Raw genomic sequence first — 17,031 nt, 5'->3', positions numbered from 1 at the left:
CATGGTTAGGGCTGAAGTCATTGTATATTGCATCTTGTTCTTAATTGTAATTCTTGGTATGTATTTTTTGTATACAACTGTAAGTCATCCTGGGTAAGGGTGCCTGCTAATAAATAAATAAATAAATAAATAAATAAATAAATAAAAATGTGCATGTAATAGGAAAGACCATGCAGATACAGAACATTAATCTTCAGACATTTCTGGTCTGAGTTACATCATCCACACTCACAGCCTTTTCTCATGCGTCTGTGACCTAAAATCGCATTGGGTCAGAGTGGAGCTGCATAGCTTTTATAGCTGTCTGTGCCCTGCGCATTAATCTGTGACAGAGGTATGAACCAACCGCTGGTAGCTATTGCAACATATGCACTCCTGACTTTGTATTGTTATCTTTTTATTTGTTCATTATTATGCAGTACCCTAATGGTACAGTATGTTATCTACACTGATCAACAGTTCTCGTGTAACTAAGCAAGGCTCATATCTTGCATCACAGATGTGATTAAATACAGAGAGCTATGGCAATAGTACTCAACCTGATGACCCATGTTATCTACACCTCTGAATTAACCTTCCTTTGCACTTTTGCATTGTGCAAATTAGAAAATCTCCTTTTCTGTTCCAGAGGTAATTGTGCATTACAGATTGCAAAACAATTAGAGTGCAAGCAGGACATAATTAAAATGATCACTGTTACTTTATCTTGCTGTAATAAGCGAAATGTACACATTATAAGAGACAATAGCTCTACCAGTGTGCTTATCAGAGTTTCCTTTAGGTATTGAACAGTGACTCATAGCCTACAGTATTAAGAGCCATACAGCACACTCATAAATCCATGTACTGTAAATCTTATATTTTCGAATAAATCTAAGAAATCATGTAAAAATTACAAAATTAAAAAGGAATAAACATCACTAAAGCGACTTTTGTGCATAAAGTAATGGTACTGTTGTTTGAATTTCAAGCAGTGGGATCAGGTGACATCCCGGGAATCACGCGATTTTAAAACATATTTCTTCCCACAAACTTGCCACACAACCATATTCCACTCAATTTGCAGATTGAGTACTTGTAGCGCACAGTGCATTACTTAAACGGTCATAAACAAATCTAGTTTAAAAAAAAAAAAAAAAAAAGTACAAACTTTTTCTTCAGCAAACAAGCAGTGCTTTCAAATACAGTATATGCATATATTACTTAAATAACTAAAATACGCATCTGCTCACAGCTGTGCTTGGATTAAAGATCTCGTTATCTGCATTGTCACCACACAGGCTCACAAATTCATTGCTTTTGGTGCTTCTGGAAATTGTCAAAAAGACAAGGAACAAGGCTCTGAATGCGGTTCGGAATACTGATGAATAAACTGATAATTACACCTGTAACACAAGCAAAGTATCTATAAATACTCAGCACATGGTGATGGGTTTTTAAATATCACAGGACTGCATAGTTTAATTTACTGTAAATTAATATTTCTAGTATACAGTACTGGCTTAAATTAAATACCAAGTTTTATACAAGATAGTAGTAGCAGCTTTTTAGGTTTGTTTTATTTATGTATGTATATTTATAATTAAATCCAGGTAGGTTAAATACTTTTTTTTTTTTTTTTTTTTTTTTTTTTTAACTTTCCCCACAATGCATCATGTGCGCCTACTGGCGGTACTAGTGTATGTGAGCACTGAAAATGAAAGGTGTTTGTGATTGCAGAAATAAACAGCGCACGTTCAAATCGCAATATCTTCCAACACATCGATAATATAAACTCTAGTGTATTTGCGCATCAAATACCCAAACCACACAAACATATGCATGTGTAACCACTCACACAGGAATACCGCTGCACTGTGTGTAGCTCTGATAGCATACATTACCATACCAGTTAGTCAGTGACAACCCGAAACACCGGCATTCTGCTTATGTATTTTCCCTGATGCTCTGTAGCCTGGTCAAATATGTAAAAACTTGTGCAGTTTACACCGTTGCCTTGACCGCTTAAAAAAAAAAAAAAAAAAAATAGACAATTACCTATTTCTTCTTTCTGACAGCTTTTGTCACACCATAGTATTGCTTTGTAAATGTCCACTGCGGAACTGTGGTGTCAACAGATTCTAAAGACGAGTTTATTGAGCAGAATTAGAGAGCAGCACTTCCTCTATATCACATGATTTCCACTCCCAATGTGGCTCTTTATTGGTTTCGTCACAAACACTTACTTCCTTGGATATTGTTGCTACGCGGTTCTAAACAATATGGCGCTGAAACTCTTTCAAATACAGATTAACAACACTATGTAACATGATTTTTGTTCCTGGGTAGTAAGTGTTATTTCCTAATTGCTTATGCCTCAAAAGTATAGAAAATGGCTATTATTCCCCACAAACTTTGCTTTTGTGACCAGGACAGTGATATTTTGAAATGTACCTATTTCCAATGAGAAAACAAGCGCATTTGTGTCTTTTCGTTCACATAAAGTCAGAAAAAAACAACATATGAATCCAAATTAACATGTATTTATACTAAAGTAATACAAAAATGACTACAAAAGATTTAAAAGTGAGTAGTTTTTCGAGATTTACGATTATACTGTAAATCACTTTCACGAATCAGCCCCCAAATGTAGTCTCCCATCATGCTCTCGTTATACTGCACTTGGTAGCGGCGTTCAAAGTCCAGTATATCCAGGTGGAAGCGCTCGCCTTGCTCCTCTGAGTACGCTCCAATGTTCTCCTTGAATTTATCAAGATGAGCATCAAAGATATGGACTTTGAGGGACATCATACAGCCCATTGTGCCGTAATTCTTCACCAAAGTCTCAACCAGCTCCACATAGTTTTCTGCTTTGTGATTGCCCAGGAAGCCCCGAACCAGTGCGACAAAGCTGTATCAAGCCGCTTTCTCCTTACTAGTGACCTTCTTGGGGAATTCATTGCACTCCAGGATCTTTTTTATCTGTGGTCTGACGAAGACACCGGCTTTAACCTTTGCCTCAGACAGCTTAGGGAAGAAGTCTTGAAGGTACTTGAAGGCTGCAGACTCCTTATCTAGAGCTCTGACAAACTGTTTCATAAGGCCCAATTTGATGTGCAGTTGTGGCATCAGCACCTTCCGGGGGTCCACCAGTGGCTCCCACTTGATGTTGTTCCTCCCCACAGAGAACTCGGTCCTCTGTGGCCAGTCCCGCCTGTGGTAGTGCACCTTGGTATCCCTGCTGTCCCAAAGGCAAAAATAGCAGGGAAACTTGGTAAAACCGCCTTGGAGACCCATCAGAAATGCCACCATTTTGAAGTCTCCTATGACCTCCCAGCCATACTCATCATACTTCAAGGCGACCAGCAAGGTCTTGATGCTGTTGTAATCCTCTTTGAGGTGCATCGAGTGAGCCAGGGGAAGAGGCGGGTACTTGTTACCATTATGGAGCAGCACGGCTTTGAGGCCACTTACCCCCACAGAGGAGACCAATGCAAAGGCACATATTACAAACATATGTATTTAAAACTGGTTGATTTCATTTGTGTCGTCCACATACAAAAAATAATAAATTAAATGTGATACAGTGCCAAATGTATTTTCTATTAGAAAGTTAAGAAATTCAACCATTCGATTACCAGCGACACCCAGTGGCGAAAAAGCTCAGTGCAACCATTATCAGGAGGCGAGTCAGTGTAACGCGAGAGAGTACAGGTACAAAAGTACAAAAAATATATATTTGTGTATTTATTTTTTTGGCAGAGGAATTGCGTTTGGTTTTGGAGAGATAGTTCTTATAATCTGTTATTACAGCATTTAGAAACTAACTGGCCATTGTGTATATACTTAAATAATAAACTCTATAGCCCTGCGTTTACGTGTCGAAATTATTGTGGAATTGATAGATTGTCCCTTAAATATATGGCGTTGCTGCAGAAATGTTTCTTACTGAGAGAAGACGACTTGCCACAGACTGTAAAACCAAGTACTTGGGCGTATTACACTACATTTTAAAACATGACCGTAAGTATAAAATAAACAAATAATGAGATCTTCATAACAATTTTGCAGATTACAGTAAATATGCTACATAATACGCTGTTGTTGAGTTATTCCACATCTGAGCCTTGATGGTTTCCAGTGTGCAAAATAGGCACAATAAAACGAAACTGCATTCCTTTGAAATCCCGGAACAATATGGGAACAATATGTATTGATACTAATTTCATAAATGGTCATAATGCCTGGATTAGCCGGTTAACTGCGTTTAGCCACGGAACTGACTGTCTTTTTTCAATGCAAGCGAATTAAGGAGGCGCCCAGTCGAGGATAGGCAGCCTTACTGCTTTACGTCTCATTTCACGTTTTTACCAAATGTACTACATGTTTGTTTTTTTGACAGAAACACGAGTTCTTTGTTGATATGACCTGTGAAGGCTGCTCCGGTGCTGTAACCCGTGTCCTTAATAAACTCGGGGGTGAGTTCTGCACAGCATATTGCATTGTCATCAGTATTATTTTAGATATATTACCGATGGACACCTACAGCAACAGAACTGATTGTTCTTGAGAATCTGCTTACTCGAGGGTCAGTATTTAAATGAGGGTATAAACAATTACAGTTCACCTTTAAACAGCAATACCCTGTGTTTGTGGGTATAGTTTTGACTTGTTTTTCTGAAAGTGTTCAAATGTTTGCTTGTATTTTCCTACAGTCTTCTAAAGTGAATTATTTGTTCATTGTGTTTTTTTTGTTTTTTGTTTTTTGTTTTTTGTTTTTTTTTCCCTACTGAGCCCTCTAATGTTACAACCCGATAAAAATAATAAAGCAGGGGCAGGAGGCTTGTAGGCATCCCTACATAAACATTTAGAGTTCTTGTGTTCTCAGTTTTACAGATTCTATTCCCCTTTTCAGAGAAAAGCTGCACATTCTTGAACTACATAACATCTGAAACGCTTCTCTTTTTTTTTTTTCTTGTACACCAGTATGGAATAAAATGCAATACCGAAACATGTATTACAGGGTGTCTTCCCCCGGCAGTTTGCCGCAGATGGAGAGTAATTATGTTACCACTTTAATAAGAGGCAGCATTCTTCTTGAAGAGTCATATTCTGACACTTTATTTCTCTGCAGGTGTCCAGTTCGACATTGACCTGCCCAACAAGAAGGTTTTTATTGAGTCAGAGCACAGCGTGGACCTGCTTCTGGAAACACTGAAGAAGACTGGGAAAAATGCCACATATGTCGGTGCTAAATAGAAAACCGTGTCATGAAAGAAATTAGGTAAAAACAATGGAGTGGAATAGTTTACTCTGAAGACCTGATAATGAAAGCAACTATTTTTATTTCGTTTTTATTTAGTATTATTTAATGGAGAAGTCATATGAGCTGTAGGTGTCTTGTTAATGAGGATGTCCCAGGGGTAACCGTCACATACAAGCAGACAGCAAACACACGCAGTCTCACAATCCCTGTAATATTGTATTTGACTTCACATCCTGTGCAATCACATGGCAGGTTCAAATGATCGGGTAACAATCCGAGTAATTCAGGGGGCGGGGAAAGCAAACACATTCCTTGCAACTTTGCACAGTAGGCTGTTAAGATTATTTGTTTAGTTGGAGCCCCTCGAGTTCTGGTACCGTGCCTGTGTTTCCTCTTTAGGGCACGTCAGCGTACACCCCCAAAAATAGAATGTTCAAGGATGGCAACGGCACATGGTTCCATTAGAAAGTTGGTTCAATTATCAAGCAACAGTCACAGCTACGGAGGGTAGAGCCTAAAAGCTATTATGAACCATGAAAACATTGCGTTTTTAAAAATAAAAAAATGAAATCATGTATGCTATACTAGTAACAGTTTGTTAGCCCCACCCAGGTATGCGACTCCGTTGGGAACTGAAGGAAAATGAGCAGCAACATCAAATCAAACCTGCAAACGCTGTGGAAATCATAGGAGCCTGTCGTTTTCTGTGCTTTGGGCAACCATTAGAATTTTTTATTTTTGGAAGGGGGAAAAAAAAAGCTGTACCATTTAACTCCATCAGCCTTTAATGTAATGCCACTATACCGTGTATATGTCTATGTTCCGATTCAATTAAACTGTGTACCGTTGCATTGTGCATGAAATGAAAGGAGTTAATCAATTTGAAAACATTTCTTATGTTCTTCTGCCAATCCCCAGCCATAGGGATATACAGTAGGGGTGTGCAAATTCTGAGATCTTCCAAACAGAACCCTTTTAACAAGTTTTTAAGTTGTTCGGTATTAACCCATTCAGTGCCATTGTCCTCATTTGATGACAGGTTACTTTGTAATTTTTTGGAGAATTGGTCACTTTTCCAAATTGCCACATTTTTCAATCCCACTGTTGTCAGTTAGAGAGAAAATACGCTCCTCTTTAAAAACACCTCAGGGAAAATAAAGACATGAATGTGATTCACTGGAAATCCTGAGACTAGTTTGCCCAACAAGTTATTTTCTCCTGTTAAAAATACTGAAATACATTGCTGCGGTTTTTGAGTTTTTTGGTAAGCTTTGTCTTGGAAGTAGTGTGGAGTGTATTATGTGGCAGGCTGCTGATGTAACACTATGAATGGGACACTGCAGTAGGGGAGAGGCTGTTAAAAAAATGCCTCTCTCTCAATCTCTCTCTCTTTACATCCCACAGTGGGGAGGAAACCATGAACACGCCCTGTATAAGTGGCTGTCAAGCAGAGTCTTGCTGCAGTTAGTTTAAACTTACATTAGTGGACAATCAAAGGACAACTCAGACTAAAGGAAGCTCCCTAAATACTTTAAAATACAGACTGCAATGTAGTATTTAAAGTATATTATAGGGCAGGAGTGGCCAATCCTGGCCCTGGAGAGCCGCAGGGTCTTCTGGTTTTCATTCCACCGAGTTCTCAATTACTTAATTGAGCCAATTATTTTCTTAACTGAACCAATTATTTTCTTAATTGGTCAACACTAACGTGTTTCCTAGGTCTTTGGCCACTGATGATATAGAGAGACTCAGAAAACCTGCAGGACTGTGGCTCTCCAGAACCGGGATTAGCCACACCTGTCCTTGATACAGAAATTAATGATGTGTCGCAGACTACCAGGATAACTGAAATGTGTCTTAACTGTCTAATAGACAAAGAAAAGGAGATGTGTTACCTTTTATTGGACTGACTAAACAAAAATTAATCACAAGCTTTCAAGACCTCAAAAGTCTTTTCTTCAATTATAATTGCTTTAAAGTAACAAAAAAATAATTCTCTTCACATATCACATCTCCTTTTCTTTGTCTATCATCTCTGGATTAATACAGCTACCACTTCATCTGTGAACGTTTTAACTGTAAAGTCCATATAACATTTCTGTTTTTTTTTTCTTTGTTAATTTATTTGTTTTGAAGAATATGGCTGTGCCAGCAACATTCTGACCTTTTACTTTGAATGACTTTGAATGGGCAGATTTGAAGATACAAAACTTCTATATATGTATGATAATTATATGTGCAAAAAAAGATTTAAACAGAACACACACACATGCATTTGCCTAAACAAAAGAACAATGCATTGCAATGGGAATGTGAGATACATTTGCCTTACTATAGAGAAAATACCTACTTCACAATTGTCAATAGAATTATTTTTAATGTATACATTCATCTATACAGTAGTATCATTCTCTTGCACAGTGGAAAAATAAAATGCAAAATAATACATCTGGATATGATCAATGTGCGATGAGACATGAACACCACTATGTATCACTAATGCATGTTGTTACAAACAGGGTGACAGGATGAAGTTAGCAAGCACTCAGGACACACAAAGTCATGGTTCTATTTCTGTTTTAGTCAGACAGAGCAGGTAACGGTCAATACAACAGTTTTCTTACCAACAGTGAAATTGTACCGCTATTACAGGGTGCTTCTACGGAGTATTCAATAGCATTTTAATACTACATGATGTGTGGCTTATTTACCAAAGTTCACCAACTGCCATAATACATGTGATTGTCACCAGAGTCTTTTAAAGCGCTTCACAAAAATTAACACAGTATGGTTTAGCTGTCAACTGGTTTCACAACCCTAGTTGGCACCAGTTGAGTTAAGTTTCACACTCACTTTCCAGAGCACGAAGAGGCAACCTTCTGCAGAAGTTAGAATATAGCCTGGAACACAAAAACTAACCAACATACAGGAAAATCATGCACATAAAAAACAAAAAAAATTAAAAAGCTGTTGCATTTAGGGTTGCCACCTCTGAGGAATACTGGGAGCTCTGACAAAGAGCTTCTAAAGACAATAAACTGTCTTTAGAAATCCTGCTTTCATCCGCTAGGAAACGCTGATAATATTATTCACAGCCAATACATATTGTTGCTTCTATTGCAGTAATATTGTATCATGACTTATCTAACTTGTGCTGAATTTACAGTAGTGGCACCCAATGTCCTGGGAAGGCATATTGAATTCCTGGAAACACCTTCCTGAAAACCAGGACGATCCAGGGAAAACAGGGACAGATGGCAACCCTAGTTGCACTAGTGAGAGAATTTTTTTTTTTTTTATGGCATGCTTATTGCTTGTTTTATGCTTAGCTTTGTGAATGGCAGTCTGTGTCTCAGGGAGAGTTGATGTGATACATGGCCAGTTCTGATGTTTTTTCGACAGTGGTGGCAGGCTCTATGGTCGTGGCAACCCGGACAAGCCCCAAAGCCACATTCACACCCAGGGCGTAGATCAGGGTGGCACAACAGATGTAAAAGGACCAGCCCAGATTATGCAGCAGATAAGGGTCCTGCAACACCAGGGTCGCCAAGAAACAGGTCAGAGCGCTTACACAAAACAAAGCTGCAAGAGAGAAGATGTTTAGAAGCAGCACACCAGTACTAGTGTGCCCCAAATATTTGGCTTGATCAGGCAGGACTGAGGGCTAGGTTCCCCAGTGCTATTTACTTCAATTCTTTATTCACATGATTCTTTTCAGAAAATAAATGTTATATATATGTATGTCTTGCAATAGATATTACAAAGCATAGTGTGTTGGCACCCTTTTATGACCTAAACCAAACTTGCATGGCTTTTCATTTTGTTCTTGTATTATGGCTTATACATATATATATATATATATATATATATATATATATATATATATATATATATATATATATATATATATATATATATATATATATACATCAGTTACGAAAAACAAAAGGAAACCACTGAAGACTGCTTGTAAGCCCCCTTGAATTCGATGTTTGAGTAGTTTACTTCTGGTTTGGCAACTTGGTTGTGCCAATGGCATTTGGGAGTAAAGAGCTTGGAGAATTTAACCCCTAAATGGCTAAACCACTCAAAGTGCTATATGCAATTTTAGTGGTATTGCCATTGCTGGTGTATATTCATTTAGAGAGAGAGTTTCCCATGGGTACCTGCCAGGATGCTGAGGATGAGTGCAGTGGTGGCTCTCTTCCCTTGACACAGAGCTGGTCTGATAGTGAACAGACTGATGAAGGAAAGCAGAGACGAGGCAGACAGAAACATCCAGGACAGGCTGCTGGTACCTGTATGATAAAACAATACAGCCGTAACCTACTGATACATACTGCAGCTAATGACCCTGATACAGAATTCCAGTATACATGAGCATGACTACTAAAGAACCCCGAATCAGCAATGGCTTGCCCATGTGTAAAGGTATAGGTGTAAAGGCGTGTCATGCTTTGTACAACCCCTGTTGAGACATCATATGGAAACATAATAAAATCATCTTAATATCTAAAATGTAGTTCGCCCCCTGTTTTAAAGTAGTATCGTCAATACTGTTTATATAGTGTTTGTTTAACTGCCTAGTTGAGAGCAGTTAGTAACATCCTGTGTTAATTACATATTATTATTATTATTATTATTATTATTATTATTATTATTATTATTATTATTATTATTATTATTACTAATAAAACATAAAAGTAAATTATGGCAAGAAGCGCACCTGTTCCAAGCTAGAACTATAAGAAACTAAAGTCAATTTGACACACATTTTGGCTGGTGCCTTTTATCAGTGTACCAGTCTCCACCAATTAGAATCATTATCACAATCATCATCATCAAAGTTACTGAACATGTACAGCACAGATATGTATGCAATGGGAGGAATGCTCACCCATCCAGGCGGAAACTGTAACACAACTGGAGAAGCCCTCATAGGCGTTACAAAGAACAAACAGCCCCTGGCTGATCCCTTCTGTGTACACCAGCCACTGTGGAGCACAGAGAGATATTGTGTACAGGACGAGCTGCCCAGAGACCAGGGTTACCATCAGCGTCACTGGGTTCTTCATTTTAGACAGGACCTTGGAATCAGAATGCAACCTCTTCCTACACTTTCTGTTTTTTTTATTTCCGTTCTGATTTCTGCAGCTGAGTCATTACCAGTACTCTGCACCTCCTCTTGTACCTCTTTGAGTTGATACTCGTGTATCGATCCTCTTAGTCACTGTAGTTTGTTCCTTTTAGCACAGTTCCTCAGAGGTCCATCTTCACTGTGTATTGCTTCCTTTCTAATATCCTGTGTATTTGATGCAGTAATAAAATGACCCCTTATGCTTGGAGAGTTGCATGCATTTCTTCCTCTCTCAGATTTAATGAGCTGTCTTCCTTATGTGTTGTGTTAGTCTTTCACTCGGCTTCCTTTAGCTTGATAGTTTTGTTGGTCTCTGTTCCTTGCTGGTGACTTTTATGAATCAAACTTAACGGCTAACAACTGTGCTAAAAATCTTCAGCAGGTTACCAACCAATGCATGTTCATGGAACTAATGAGGGTCCAGCTCAAGCTTCCCTGATGATCCCTGCTCTGAACACGATATGAACGTTTCTTCCGACTTCAACACCGAGGTCATTCATCTGAGCAGCAGAACACAAGCTCCGTGAAGGACAGTGTCCTGCACTCTGCATCCCACAGCTCACACTGTTTCAGGTAACACTCTGGCCTTGGTAAATATAGTTCAGACTAGTATCTTTAACTGTAAACAAAAGAGACAAAAGGAACTCCTTGCCGTCATTGTAGTCAATTTTTAACACTTCATTCAATATCCAAACATAGCACAATGCATTATCAGGTAATGGCGTGACAGTTTTGTTTGAGATGCAAATACGGTTTAAAAATGAATCCACAGCTTCCAGAGAAAATATTTGTCTTACGATGTTTGTTTCTGATAATAAATCGCACATGATTTTTTTTTTTTTACCTAAGTCTTACAAAAGCAAGATCACAAAATGCTCTTTATGGAAAATATGTCTGAAAAGTCTGAAGAAGAGACTCCCTTGGGCATAATTCACAACTGTTTATAATAGCAATGAAAAACTTTAGTGTCACCTAGTGTACAGCTATATGTACTGGCATCAATGGACAAAAGGTATCTGTTGTGCACAGGAGCAGCCAACATGAGCATCTAAATTCAGATCTACAACCAGCTGTTTATTGTCAGGATAAATGCATGATGCTATTCACTATCTGAAGCCAAACAGAAACACGAAACAAAAAGAAATACAATCTGTCACTTCTTTGCACATTATGGTGAACGTATTGACGATAACATGGAGGTTCAGGAGTGTTTTCTCAAGGATACACTTCCTGCACACCGGTGTTCTTTCTGTTTCCAGGATGGGACAATGAAACAGAGAGAGATAAGACCAGCAAGTGTCCAAACTGTGAAGCCTGCTGCTAATCCACCATTGAAAAAGCTGGAAAAAAAGAGAGTATAATATCTTGAAACTGATAATTCAGCATTGATTCGGCACAATGGGGTTCATTCCACGGATTTCAGTAGATTGTCCTAGAAGTGAAATGCGTCACAAGTGACAATCAAAACAATACACAGGTTTCAATACACACAGTACAGTACATGCTTTCTGCTGGCAAATCAGATCATTGCCACTGCTTTCTCATATTTATCCAATGCCATCCCAATGTCTCTCTTTTCAAAAAGGATAGCAGCTGAAAGCTTTATCACTCGTTGCCCCAAGCAAGATGCATAGCTCTTTTGCATTGTGATTAAGACTCTCACTTGCTGTGCGTGGGGTTGTCGGTTTGCGCCCAGCCAGCACCCTGTTACACAAGCATCATTCACATTCTGGGCTCATTCTTATCCTTCTCTAGAAAGAGCTGGGGATATTTCTCATGCAGTGGCTGTGAACTGGCTGCCTTCAAGCATTCCTGTCAGGATATATCAAAGACTGGCCCTCCAGTCTGCTGCCACTGAGGGGATGGATGTGGGAGCTGAATGAAGTGTGAGTGCAGTGCTGTTGCCTAGCGCTTCCTTGCTGTGCCCCCCACAGTAGACTCTACACACTAGGAATGTGGGATCTTGGCTGTGGGCTTGCTCTGCATTTGCTGATTTGAAACTCACAGTGTTGAGAAACAAACACACTGCAACTGCACAGGAAGCAAATGTAAATATAGCAGAATGTTTCTTTCTTTGCCAGCTGCTGAATAAGGCTCACATTTTGGCATAAGCACAGCGCTGAGGATTCCTTGCCCTAGCTTATAGCTTGTAGTGCAGTGACTATTTCTACTACAATGTAATTATTATGAGAGCTCTAGTTATTGTTACATGTTGCCTGCTTTCTGTACAGTTCTAAAAGCACTGAAGCTGTGCTGTGGTGTGCGATGAATTCTGCGGGCCTGCTTATGCTTCAGTAACTTGTCTCACCTCCAGGAGGCAGTGTTATCTTGCACAGAGGGTTTGCATGTTTAGTAGGGTATTTTATAGTGGCATTACAATTCCATTACCTCATTGCATTCATGAACATTCTGCCGCAGTCTGCAACGTATAAAGAGATGTTGTCCCACTAGTTACAACAGGCAGTGCCATTCTTAATACAACTCCGCGGACCTGTTTGCTCCCTGCTTTGGGGAGTAACCATGAATGGGCCTCCAGAAGGAATCTGTTACCATAGAAACTGACCAGGTTTTTGACAAGTCACAGCTCTTTGGTGCAGGGAATGAACTGCTCTAACAATGTTCTGTTTAATCTGCATTAAAACTAAATCCATCTCACATAATGACATGGAAAAATGACATGGGTATGGCACTTTCTGATAAATGTTTGCATATAGAAGCTTCAGCAGAAATGCTAAAAATAAAAAGATCTGCTCTTTTGAGAGTGTAGATGTCAGCTGTGAGGTACTTGGTGGTTGTATCATTTGGCAGGGATGTGTATAGAAGCTGAACCACAGACAGATCCATGATAGACCACATCATCCTTTAAGAAAAACAAGGTTTCACTTACCAACCCTTTAGCCCCATGGCAATCACAGAACTAAATAAGTATGCAGCCATTATGCTGTAATATAAAGCAATGCAGTCATACGAAGCAATAGGAACACGTGGTATCCTTTTGTGGTATAATCTCAATGCTTCATAATTCCTGAGCTAATTGTATAGAACCAGATGGCATTGAAAGTTAAAACAATGAACAGGGTAAACAGGCTATGGCTATCAATGACTCAGTCAGAAGTGATACCCATTCTGATACACTGATTGTTGATTTTGAGGGGTAAGATTTAGTAAGGCAGAGCCTCCTGTCAGGGACCGAGGCGAGACTAGTACTAACACGCATTTACACTCATGTAAACTGTAATCTCACTGGCATGAATACACATGTGGCAGTTTGCACTGGTGTAATCACACAACAGACAGGCGTTTTGGGATTATATCTTTGTAAGCAGGGTAACTATTATTTGGCTGTAGTGTGAAAAAAAAGTATTTTGTATTTTTTGTTGCTGTGGTGTGCTATTTTACAGTTTGTGTACCAACAAACTGTTTTTGTGCAAGTTTTGCATTGTAGACTAAAGTGTTTAAACGGCTAAATATATACTATCACAAGATACTGATATTCAACTTGAGCACCAAACACATGCACACGCACACGCATGAGCACACACACACACACACACACACACACGCGCGCACACACACACATATATAACTTACATTCAGGTCAAGTACTTTAATCACATGACTCATTAACAGCTGTTATTACCCAGAGAGTAATTCAGTTGGATATTTCTAAACCCACACAGCCTTCATATGAACTATAAACTGTTTACCCTTCAAGTTTTTAGCATCTCTACTTTAGACAATTCATTATTTTTACTCTGTCTGTATTCACGCATTGGAAAAACACATTGGTTAAACCACAGCATTTCTTGACGACACATACCAGATGCCTTTCTCTAATAAACACACACCAGGCTCCCTCACCCTGACAGCTTGCATTCCATGTTTAACCTCAGGGAGCTCTTCTAAAAGTTTCCATAATAAAAGCATAGCAAAGTGTAATAAAGCACAGTGAAATCGTAGCAAAGCCAGAGAGATATAGTAAAGCATATTAAAAAAAACCAAGGCAAAGCATAGTAATCTATGGTACAAACATTAAAAGGGCATGGGGAAACTGCAAAAAATGCAGTGCAAAAATACTGTGGTAAACTTTTACAAGGGAATGTGCAGAACAAACGATTCCAATAACAATGCAGAGCATGTATCACTCTGTTATTGAAATTGAAGCTTGAAGTCTCAAGGCCAATTAATGATGGTTTTGCAGCTCACTGTCCAGGCTGGAACAGCAGCAGGAGACAGTGAGACTGTACTGACATATCCCTGTCTCAATGTTTATGCATTTCACTTTTGCCACATGCACCTAAGCGAGTCAATGCACATCTGTTAGGACAATACAAGGTGTCTTTGTGCACGTTTGTAAGGTAACTGTATCCATTATCTTAGGCTTCTGAAGGTCAGGGTAGTAAAAAATATTGCAGGCATTATCTATTGCAAGTTTGCACCATTTAGTTTTGTAAGGTGATCACCTTAATTGTAATTCTGTTTGCAGTGATATCAGGTATACCAGCACATGATGTAACCTCCTGGGGTTCTAGGTACTTTTCCAGTCAGCAAAATTGTACGGGAGCTGTTGTATCTGGAGGTATTCTGTAATTTCAATTTTGGTTTTCCTAATGGTGCTTTCAGTTCAATCCCATCTCTATAATAATCTCTATAATAAGAACATGATTTCCAGTCTCATTAGCCACAGTGATTTCATCAGTACCTCTGGTAGTAGTATGAAGTTGAATGTTTTGAGCATTAGGACAGCAGCCTGCAGGTGTGCATATTTCAAACTTGTGTGGCTTCACCTGCTGTAGCCACAGGTCTGGGTTATTTCCAGTCTCGTTAAAAGAAGCCCACAGGCATCAAGCTGCTTAGCAGTGGAAGCAGGACCCCTTCCTAACTATTCCTTTCTTACTAACAATTACACTACACATTTTTAGATATTTATTATGATCTTCCTGTTTACATTCTAGTTCCTGTAGTAATCAGTGCGTCTGGAGCCTGGAAAGCTTGGGCACCATTTACAAGTGTCTTAGCTGAGGGAACACAAAGCCACTTTTTCAGGAAAAGTGGCTTTAAATCTGGTTTCACGAGACCAGGAGACCTAGTTTGAGGCAACCTGCTGTATCAAACCCCAAGTCTCCCCTGGTGTGCCATGAAATGCCTGGAAACCTAGTCTCTTGAAGGGGGTCTGACATCAAATGCATAAAACCTACTCTAGGGCAGACCTCCTTGATTTGAATGTATTTTATTGTATGTAGTAAAATGTGGTTGAGCACCATTGTTAAAGTCACAGTATTTAGATCCGTCCCTTTTTATATCTTTAACATAGACCCACAGCATCTTCTCCAGGACTCAACATGATAAAGGGTTTCCTGGTGGCCTAGAGAGGTAGACCGTTGTTCAGCCATGATTGTAAGGCAGTGTTCAGCTCCTCCACATGTTGAAGGGGTTGCTATGGAAACTTATCAAACAGTAGGGCTTGTAAGCTTGTACAGCTGGCATTGAGAGAGAGAAAGAGGGAGAGAAAGAGAAAGAGAAAGAACTAGAAAGGGAGAGTTTGTTAGTTTAATTGTTTGTTCTTTTATACAAAATTGCTGAACAGGCAGACATCTCGTAATATTTTACTCTTTTTGGATCATTATAATTATAATTGTAAGTATTATAGTTCAGCTTTACCAGGCAAGACAGAGTTTATGTAATTATTACACTGTGTAACAACATTTTTTATTTTTTTTATTTTTTTTTTGTTCCTGGGTAGTAAGTGTTATTTCCTAATTGCTTATGCCTCAAAAGTATAGAAAATGGCTATTATTCCCCACAAACTTTGCTTTTGTGACCAGGACAGTGATATTTCAAAATATCACAATTTCCAATGGGAAAATGGGCAAATGTGTGTCTTTTCGTTCACATAAAGTCAGAAAAAAACAACCTATGAATCCAAATTAACATGTATTTATACTAAAGTAATACAAAGATGACTACAAAAGATTTAGAAGTGAGTAGTTTTTCGAGATTTACAATTATACTGTAAATACTGTAAAAATTTGTAAATCTCAAAAAACTACAAAAATTGTGTTACATAGTGTTATCAGTATAGATAATATTATTGAACATGTTCATTGATATGCCTTACCATACCTTGCTATTCTTTACAATGCTTGCCTATGCTTTACCATGCTTTCACTGTGCTTTATTACACTTTGCTATGCTTTTACTATGGTAAACTTTTATTGGGGGATGACCTGCTTTCCTCTGACTGCCCTCCATCTTAACACACATGCAATGAGCACATGGCAAAAGTATTTTCAAATACTATATATTCAAATACTGTACATCTGCAACAGCTGCTGACAAAATAATGCACTTCAGTTAAAATGTGCAGTAGATGTAAATCTACGTACAACAAATTAAAATACAAACAGGTTTGAAATTATTAGTCTGCCTATTGTAACACACACAAAAAAAAAATAATATTAGTTCCAGATCGGGTGTCATGTACTGTATAACATATCTAGTAAAACAGCAGGCCATTGTTACATTCTTATAGAATCTTAGCCACCCCAGAGTTCTGTTGGCAATGCAGATGTTTTTACACACTGACCTCCAGTTAGTTATAATGAAAACAAAATGGAAACTGTGGCAGACTGGAAACCCTCCGCACCCA

The 17,031-nt window shown here is 38.7% G+C and overlaps 2 protein-coding genes across 2 annotated transcripts in view; one reads left to right on the top strand and one right to left on the bottom strand.

The window, feature by feature from the left end:
* Positions 1-2,168, bottom strand: part of LOC121324690 (proton-coupled amino acid transporter 1-like) — a 34,155-nt gene extending 31,987 nt beyond the window's left edge. The window contains exon 1 of the mRNA XM_041266808.1: positions 2,038-2,168. The gene's annotated coding sequence lies outside the window, so the exon portion shown is untranslated. The remainder of the gene's footprint in view (positions 1-2,037) is intronic.
* Positions 2,169-3,673: 1,505 nt separating this feature from the next.
* Positions 3,674-6,501, top strand: LOC121324702 (copper transport protein ATOX1-like). Its single transcript, XM_041266823.1, has 3 exons — positions 3,674-4,002; positions 4,382-4,457; positions 5,114-6,501. Exons 1-3 carry the CDS (start codon positions 3,997-3,999, stop codon positions 5,236-5,238), a joined length of 207 nt encoding a protein of 68 aa, XP_041122757.1. The 5' UTR covers positions 3,674-3,996; the 3' UTR covers positions 5,239-6,501.
* Positions 6,502-17,031: the final 10,530 nt, after the last annotated feature.

The sequence above is a fragment of the Polyodon spathula genome, chromosome 12, assembly GCF_017654505.1.
Source record: "Polyodon spathula isolate WHYD16114869_AA chromosome 12, ASM1765450v1, whole genome shotgun sequence".
Lineage (NCBI taxonomy): Eukaryota > Metazoa > Chordata > Actinopteri > Acipenseriformes > Polyodontidae > Polyodon > Polyodon spathula.
Note: the sequence above shows the minus strand (reverse complement) of the source record. Positions and strands in the feature narration are given on the sequence as shown.